Source organism: Rutidosis leptorrhynchoides, chromosome 7 (genome assembly GCF_046630445.1).
Source record: "Rutidosis leptorrhynchoides isolate AG116_Rl617_1_P2 chromosome 7, CSIRO_AGI_Rlap_v1, whole genome shotgun sequence".
In the NCBI taxonomy this organism is placed as follows: Eukaryota; Viridiplantae; Streptophyta; class Magnoliopsida; order Asterales; family Asteraceae; genus Rutidosis; species Rutidosis leptorrhynchoides.
In genome coordinates this window covers 135,013,010-135,022,532 of record NC_092339.1, presented here as the reverse complement: position 1 = coordinate 135,022,532, position 9,523 = coordinate 135,013,010, and the positions used below count along the sequence as shown (strand labels likewise).

Here is a 9,523-nt window from a genome sequence, read left to right as displayed (position 1 = left end):
AAAAGTGTGTGTGAGAATCATCCCCCGACATAAAAATGACGGTTTTCACTATGATATTTAACTTATAATATTCAGGTTATACCTTCTCTTGAACTTGTTTTGTCCAATTTTCACACAAAAACATTATAAAACAAAAGTGAAAATTGTTGTAAAATGAAGGACTCGTATAGACAAATGTGCTTTTATTTACTCGTGGGAATAAAATGCTTCGTCAAAACTGACTATCGTCTTCACACAAAATACCTATTTCTAAAAAACTCATTTCAAACCCTAATTCACAGCCAATTTTTTACTCTGTTTGGCGGTTATACATACACATATAATACAGACTACACCGGAGCTCCGATTATTTCCTCATCTTCTCGTTAATTTTCACGGTTAATTGATTCTCCGTGGACCTTCTATTTTGCGTTTGTTTGATTGATATATATGTAATCGCTACTTCTGTCTAATTTTGTATGTAAAGTAAATAAATAATATATTTATTTGTTATAAATAGATATGGCGAAGGAAGATGTGAATGGTGGAGAAGGAACCTCAAACGGAACTGTTGTTAGTGACGTACCAGCAGCTGCAGTTGATGAATTGAATGAAAAAACTGATGATTTGACGTTAGCTGATTCCTCAGGTAATTCGTGTTCATATTCAATCAGTTTGTATATATCTTGTTTTCATCTGTTATTATGATATTATGATGACATAAATAAATAAATAAATAAATAAATAAATATAAACTATGATTTAATTATAGTCGAATAATGATTACTTATCCACTTGATATTGACATTGATATGAGTTGATCTTCAGAATAAGTTATAATGTATATAATGCTTTGTAGCATGATAGTTGTTCATATGTGATTTAGTTGAGTTTTGCTAGTGATTATAGGTACATAAACTAGTTTCAAACATGTATATTGAACCACCTGCAAGGTATGATATTCTTGTATGTAAATTGAATATGCTTTCAATAAAGTATTGAACTCAATACTTCAATGGTTTCTGTATGTAATCGTGATCGAATGCTGTCATAATTTAGATAAATGGACAAGTCCTACCTTATAATACTTCTTGATATGATCTTATGTCTTCGGGATGAATCTAATATTTTGAATTGCATAATTTAGAAACTGGTGGTCAGGAAGCTGCAAAAAAGAAGAAGAAGAAGAACAAAAGCAAGTAAGACCATGCATAATTTTCCTTAAATCTGTGCAGACCTTGATAAATCATTTAGTGATTCAGTATTCTTATCTGTTGTATTTTCTAATACCAGGAAGAAAAAAGAAAAGGAGCAAACGGATCCTCCTACTATTCCAGTTGCTGACCTTTTTCCTCAAGGAAACTTCCCGGAGGGTGAAATACAGCAATATAAGGATGAGTAAGTGCCTAATATGTAGTTCTAATCTATGTTTTGTGTTTTCCATTTTGCATGGTCTATTTGAATTGCAGTACCCTTCATGTTTTATCTCTCTGACTTCCTTGCTTACTCAGTAACTTACGGAGGACCACATCTGAGGAAAAGAGAGATTTAGAGCGCTTAGAAAAGCCCATGTATGAGTCAATACGACAAGCAGCAGAAGTTCATCGTCAGGTATTTTTATGCTACAATGATGTTTAGCAGAAGTAATATTCAGATCTCTAGTAGAAGTGGCAGTTTTGACTCATTTACTTATGATTTGGTCAATTTGGGTTATGTTGCATCTGTAATGGGTCATACGAGTAAAATAGAATAAATAGACAAAAAGGAGACATTTCAAATGAGTGATGGAAGTCAATCAGCATATTTATTAAATAGAAAAATGTTTAGATTAGTAGTGTTTCAGATCAACCTGATTAAACGCATACCAAACCTACATATTTCACACACTATCTGACCCATTTGATCTGCTATTATCAGCTGCTTTTAAAGGCATTGAAGATTCGATAGTGTTTGTTTCCCGAAATCGTGTTGTCTATATCTTTCAGGTTCGCAAATATATGAGGAGCATTATCAAGCCTGGGATGCTTATGGTCGACTTGTGTGAAACCTTGGAGAATAATGTTAGGAAACTAATATCAGAGAATGGTCTACAAGCTGGCATTGCATTCCCTACTGGATGCTCATTGAACTGGTATTTAATTTTGTAATTAATAGGATGATCAACCTTAATATCTTCATGTTTTAATTTATCTCTTGTTTTTTTTTTTTTTTTATTCTTTTATATTTTTGTTCTACTTCTTATGAAAAACATGATTCAGAATGTATTCTACCATGCAGGGTGGCAGCCCATTGGACTCCCAACTCTGGAGATAAAACTGTGCTTCAATATGATGATGTGATGAAATTGGATTTTGGAACTCATATTAATGGTCAGATAATTCTTATTTGACACACCTGGCAGGGATCAGTCATTTCTTTATTTCATGTAGTTTTAACATGATATCATATTTAACACATTTCAGGTCACATAGTTGATTGTGCATTCACAGTGGCATTCAATCCTATGTTTGATCCATTACTTGAGGCCTCACGTGAAGCCACAAATACTGGTATTAAGGTAAGTAATGTGGATTGAGGAGTCATAGTTAAATAATGTGCAACGTGCAAAAGAAACATGCTATAGTAGAAGTAATTTACTTTAGTCAGCAAAATATATATAATTTACAGTAATTTTTTATTATCAAATGCAACAATTCGTCTTTTATACTTGTTCCAGAATAAATTCAACATTTTTATTGGGGTTATTTTAATATAGAAGTCTAAAAACTCCTAGAAGATACTTGCAATGACGATATTGGTCCTGATTTTCTATGTCTTTTCGGACTGGCATGTGACATCTGCCGATCAGTTGAACCCTCTCATCGAACCACATTCAAGCCAAATATTGAATTTATTTTTTGTAACCCAGGGAATAAATTAAACATGGCTTACTATATGACCATTAACCTCCATTTAATAAAGTTACTGTATGACCATTAATTGACTTCTGAATTGAGCCATTTGGTGCGCATATGCTACATGCTGAAATTATGGTTGAGAGTTATATTTTGTGGTATGCAGGAAGCAGGTATAGATGTACGTCTATGTGATGTAGGTGCTGCAATTCAAGAGGTCATGGAATCTTATGAGGTAGAAATTAATGGGAAGGTGTTCCAAGGTATCATATCTACTACAACATCGGCCATAGTATGGCATATGGCATGTTGCACTGTTAGTTCATTACTTGCCTTTTTTTTTCAATCAAGATTGGCCTAGATGCAACATCTCTTAGATTATATATTCCAACAATACTTGCATTTAAATTACATCTCTAGAGATCTGGCTAATGGGAAGTGTCCGAACTCTTCTGAAAGGATTTAGTGCAGGAGTGTGGGATTGGTTGGGTGATGAGTATCTCATTGTGCAGTCAGATTTGATTGACTTGAAACAATTTGAATGTCAATAAATAGTAATGTCTTATATGTGATAACTAATATGAAAGCATTACAATGTTAATCTAGTCCCTTGTAAAAAAAAACATTTAGGAGGTTATATCACCGACAATACACTTTGGGTGACTTTCAAACTCAGTCGATCCGTTTGTGCAATCGTTTCGTTTAACCAAAACTTTTTTTTGCTGACATAACCCAAGTCAGATTTACACCTTTATATTACTGTGTGAATTTAATGCATTTTTCAGTGGTCAAAACTCTAAAGAGCATTGGAAATTTGGAATAGAAGATACCACTACTAACATTACAACATTCGTACAGTTATCTGCAATACTTTGGGAGATTTTCTGTATCAAACAGTTAGGATAATATTAGTTTATAAGTTGAATGCTGCAATGTTTACAGTGAAAAGTATCCGGAACTTGAATGGACACAGCATTGGACCGTACCAAATTCATGCTGGGAAATCAGTTCCAATTGTGAAAGGAGGAGAGCAGACAAAGATGGAAGAGGGAGAATTCTATGCAATTGAAACTTTTGGATCTACCGGTAATTAATTATTAATCATTGTACCCTTTTTTTTTTTTTTTTTTCCTTTTTTCAGTGGGAAATAAAGATTTATTACTGGCATAAAATTATGTGTTGTGTTTAGGCAAGGGTTTTGTGAGAGAAGATCTAGAGTGCAGCCACTACATGAAAGACTTCGATATTGGTCATGTTCCATTGCGTTTGCCAAGAGCAAAGCAGCTTCTTGCCACAATTGATAAGAATTTCTCTACACTAGCCTTTTGTAGACGTTATTTGGATCGACTTGGGGAGACCAAATATCTAATGGCGCTCAAGAATTTGTGTGATGCTGGAGTTATTCAGGTATGTATAATCATACTGTACTTCGTTTTGCTTGAATTTGGAGTTTTATAACTATCATGTGACTACTGTTCATAAATCAAACTATTCTTCATAATCAAAAAAGTTTAACTGCTATACATGCAAGGTTTTAGGGGCTTAGCATTGCTGGTTTAGGTTAAAATGACAAAATTTTCTAACTATGTTGGTTAGTGGTTGAAGCCTGAGACCTCATATACTTGCTTAAAGGGTTGATGATTATTTTGGGTTGACTATAGTTGAGTACTTGGGACATTATGTTACATTTAATATGTGTAAACACATCTCAGTTCTGGAGTGCCAGTTTCTAGTTGTGATATGTAACAATTATTAAGTTTTTTGTTATTTACGTTAATTGAGAAATTTTAATGTGGTGTTAAGGCCCAAGTTATTAACTTCTTTGTTATTTACGTCTACTAAGAAATTTTAGTGTGGTGTTGAGGCCCAATTTTTAGAGGATCTTGCGCTTGACATCTGTTTTTTTTTTTTTTTTTTTTTTTTTTTTTTAAGAAAAGCTGGCTTAGCGTTTGTTAAACTCACTGTTTTTGAATCTAGACTTAAAAGTATAGTAGATTGATTCTAGTTTGGGATGAGATTGCATTGCAAATGTACGTAAGATCTTCCTTCAACGGGTATTTAGATTCGTTCGCTTGCAAATTAAATTATCCCCGACTTAATAAATGCATATAAGTTATTTACAACCAATTCATGAGTATTCTCTAGACGATGGTATACGTAAAAAAGTAACTTTGGGCTATTTATGAGTATTGACTCGTTTGACTTTGTTTGACCTGTTTAGATTTCACACTTTTTTATTTTCTTCATTGCAGATTTTATATTATTATGCAACTCAAATAGTCCCATTTAACTTGAAATTGCTACCTCTACATAACGTGAATCTTTGAATTTCTTAATTTCTTGGCTCGGACTCCCAAGGCTTGTCGAAAACCAACTTTCCATTGTGTCTACAAGTATAATTCACGACACTAACAAGTTCCCATTTTTGCAGCCTTACCCACCGTTGTGTGATACGAAGGGTAGCTATGTGTCTCAGTTTGAGCACACCATCTTGCTCCGTCCGACATGCAAAGAGATTGTATCGAGAGGCAGTGACTATTAGTCACTAATAATAATGGGAATGTAACGTATCACTTTCAAATTTCTCTCTGCCAGAAATATAAACTTCTTTTATTTTGCTTAATGTCTCCAACCCTTTAACCTTTATTGGATAAACAGTTGTGTGGGTCAGCTTGTTCTAAGTGTGGGGATGTTTAAATCTTCATGTTTTGGTCATTATATGCTTGTATTGTTGTTACTAATCCTTATTTATGCTCGAATTTGGGGTACATTTGGGGTTTGCCCAGTAAGTTTCTGACCGTGCACTGATTTCGTTTTGGCTATAACCGGAGTTAGGAACATGAAATTGATACAAAACCGGATATACGCCGTCGTAGTAACACCGCGGGCTGTTTTGGGTTAGTTAATTAAAAACTATGATAAACTTGATAAAATGTACGTATTTGTTTGACCCAACTTATATGGTGTAACGTAGTTGTGCTGCTAGATGTCTTCTCTCAGTGGATTAAACTATTCCATGGTAGCCATTCATCATGTTGAAACTAAATGTTCGGTGTTTTAAAAGATTAAAAATGAGTTTTTTTTTTTTACTACTAATTGTGTTTACCTGTTCAAGTGTTAAAAAAACATTTTACCAAATGCATATTTTTTACTACTCGCTAATCAACTTAAATTTGTTTATCTTATAACTCTAAGCATTTTATCAGCACTTGTTGAATTTCATCATTTATTTATATGTTATTTTAATCCACCCTACATTTCTCCTTTATCTATCCTTTTTAACTCGATTTGTAAATAATAATTCCTGGAATAGGAAGTAAAGGACTAGTAACGCTGCAACGTTATTTGTAATGTGTAATGAGTAAACTTCCACATAAGCTAACATTAATATGTATATAATGTATAATGTATGTGGTGGTTTATAAGTCACCGAGTTCCCACTCCTCCAAACTAGCTTCTAAGAGTGAGTTTTACATCTAGACTTATATGAAGTTCGGGGTCACATCATGTTTGATAGATTCTTTTTTTTCGAGATTGTTAGAAGAGAATGAATAATATTATTTAATTGTATGCGGTCTATTCGTCTTATTTGGCGATCGTTTTTATCATCACGAAATGTGTTGCTGAAATTTTCTCATTTATAAGTAGTAGTATATGGCCTTTAAAAAAAAAAAAAAAAGTAGTATATGAAATGTATATTTTGAACGATAATAGATTAGTATATTTTCTCGTTTAAGTCGGTATCAACAAGTAAAGAAAGTATTTGGTGTTATGAAAGTCAAATAGTGGCTGCCAATTTCATGTTATGATATTAAAAGTCAACAAATGGTGGCTACTAATTTCAATCATATACCACAAAAGTCCAATGTTTAAGTACTATATATATGCATGAATTGAATGTAAATGATACACACATTTTCTCAATATATCATTCCTTTCTCTCTATTCTTCTTTCATTCATTCTTATAAGATTAGTATAAGTTGATAATAAGTATATAGACCATTAAAGGTAGTTATAATCTACTAAATTTATAACACGTTATCAGCACGAAGAGCTACATATAATTAAGGTGATTCTTCCAGTTGCCCAACCACCACTTCCACCTCTCAAGATTCCCGCCAGCCACCGTCCTTCGCCGCTGAAAAAGTCGGATGATCTTGAAACCTCTTATGTGTCTTCTGATCAAGAATTTATCAGCTTGGGTTCTTCCACCACTGAGTTATACTCATCAGGTATTCCAAAAATTGTTGACGATATTTAATTTACATTAGTTTGACTTAATTAATTAACAAGGAATTCGTACCTCAAAACTATCCTCTCTTTAATATTGATAAAGAAAAAAAAGAGATATTAAAATACATATACATATATTACTTACAATCAAGCAATTGCAGAGAGATATTTAAGATTCATAATCGAAACTCAACTCACTATCTTCATTTGATTATCTCCACGACACCATAAAAACAAATCACCATTTTCACGATCACAGTCACCACTACCTTCGGGTATCATATTTTCTTTATGTTCAACAACAAACAAAACCGCCACCCATCGAAGCCCAATAACGCTGCAAAATATTATGTTTTAATTCATTTCAAACAGCCATCTTTTGAACCAACTTCAAGCTAAAATACCACCACCCATTATGACTACTTATTTTTCGACTGTTGGTGGCTTATAACCGAGACAAAAGATAGCTCAACACAATCATCTAATTGACAAATAATTTGGTATGTTTGTGAACTAAGCATGCGAATGAAATGAGTGGCCTTTATGTATATATATTTTTAACCGACAACCTTTAAATCCCAATACCCCATTTAATTATTAAGTGAAACAAGATAGCAATTATTTAGTGGTGTTTTTGTGGTCCCTTTTCCCTTTTTGAGTAAATAATGGATCTACTTTAATTAAAAAAAAAATCGTGGGGAGCAATATTCTTTACTTTTAAAATAGTATTATCACAATCTGTAATATTTTTTTTTATTACTTAATTACTTCCCAAAATTATATGGATTACTAATAAAAATATATTATAATATTCGTAAGTTTAATCATATAAAATTCTGAGACTGAACTCTAGCCATGCAATTTAGGAGTAACAGTGGCTCCATTTGATTGGTTGAATCCACACTAACTTTTCATGATATCTTTAACCTTTCGACGATGCCAAGATCGTTATTTTAAAATCCGTGGTCCTGGTTCTGTTTATGATTAATAAATACACACTAGATCAATTGAGGTGCGATTTCTTTTTCCTGTTGTGGGCTCAAGATAGCACTTGTGATTTTAAAGATAGTAATATTATTAAGGTGTCGGTAATGGCTTGTCATAAAGATGACATGAAGATGATATTAGTGAAAGTGCTAGTCGTTAATTACATGATGATATAATAAAGGTGTAATATTTTTTTTTTTGGTATCCAAGAAATCGAGTAGGTTCCCGCTCACCTTAAACTATTTCGGGGACGAAATCATTTTTAGTGGGATATGTTATAATGACCCGAAATAAAACATTAAATAATTAAGCATTATAATGGAACGGGCAGTCTAACTTCACGTGATATTTTCTTTTGTTGTGACCAACAATTATTAAAGAAACCAACATGTTCATTAAAGGTATAGGAAATCAATTACTTTAAAAAGATGTATTGTCATTATGCTGTTTAGCAAAGAATCTAAAGACCCTACCTAAGTCACAATGCCATATGTTGCATTATTTGGAAGTTTATGTCTGTTGTGGACTGGTAGCCGATTTTTTTTTGGTTTAAAGGGTATTATCTCGAATTTGGACTCCTTTATAATCAATGGATTATTTTTGGGCCGTACCCTATTGAGTTATTGGGCCGAGAAGCCCGTTTAAGTAGCTATTGGAGTAATAAGTGATGATGAATGAATTGATATATGATCGTGATTTTATATGAACCATGATTTAGGGTAGTGGTTTTCTTATTAAAAGGTGTTCGAGTATATTAATATTTAATATAATAAAATTAAATAAAGGAAATCAGTGTTGTTACAAATAATATTAGTATGAGTGATGATCCGTTAAAATAAAAATGAAGATATTTTTATCCCACTTGCAATTAACAAATCTTTATAGGACTTGAACAAATCGTATACTCAATTGGAATTTTACAAGCAAATGGACTTGTGAAATTTTGGGTTTGATTAAATATATAATATATTACAACACTTTATAAAATATACTAGTGGAACAACGTGGCACTCATGGCCGACTGTATGGACACATATATGACGTTTAATTTTTTTATGATACATAATAAGAATTAGGATAAAAGATATGATAAGGTGAACAATAGGATATGAAATTGGGTGACGGTAAACGATGATGAAAATTATGTTTATGATCATGATTAAAAGCGCATATGGTGAAAAGGATATATTAATGAAAAAACATATATGGTGATTAATGAAAAATATATTGTAAAAAGAAATCACAAATGTTTCTTGAAAGAATTCAAGGTGAGATATGTGAATAAATTCATCCATCATGTGGACCATTTTTGATATTTCATGGTTCTAATAGACGCATCTAGTGGATGGTCTCATGTTTGTGTGTTATCAAGCCATAATATGGCATTTGCAAGGTTTCTTGCACAAATTATTAAATTGAGAACACATTA

General features: G+C 32.5%; 1 protein-coding gene across 1 annotated transcript; it reads left to right on the top strand.

The window, feature by feature from the left end:
- Nucleotides 1-227: 227 nt before the first annotated feature.
- On the top strand, nucleotides 228-5,535 carry LOC139857431 (methionine aminopeptidase 2B-like). The gene is made up of 12 exons (XM_071846182.1): nucleotides 228-377; nucleotides 500-628; nucleotides 1,127-1,178; nucleotides 1,273-1,377; nucleotides 1,491-1,590; nucleotides 1,965-2,110; nucleotides 2,257-2,348; nucleotides 2,442-2,536; nucleotides 3,040-3,136; nucleotides 3,816-3,959; nucleotides 4,063-4,280; nucleotides 5,305-5,535. The coding sequence occupies exons 2-12, from the start codon at nucleotides 502-504 to the stop codon at nucleotides 5,413-5,415; spliced, it is 1,287 nt and encodes a 428-aa protein (XP_071702283.1). The 5' UTR covers nucleotides 228-377; nucleotides 500-501; the 3' UTR covers nucleotides 5,416-5,535.
- Nucleotides 5,536-9,523: the final 3,988 nt, after the last annotated feature.

Coding starts and splice junctions, on each gene's coding strand:
- LOC139857431 (XM_071846182.1), top strand. CDS start 502: ATGGCGAAGGAAGATGTGAATGGTGGAGAAGGAACCTCAAACGGAACT. Junction 1,179..1,272: donor AAGAAGAAGAACAAAAGCAA/GTAAGACCATGC, acceptor TTCTAATACCAG/GAAGAAAAAAGAAAAGGAGC. Junction 2,349..2,441: donor TTTTGGAACTCATATTAATG/GTCAGATAATTC, acceptor AACACATTTCAG/GTCACATAGTTGATTGTGCA.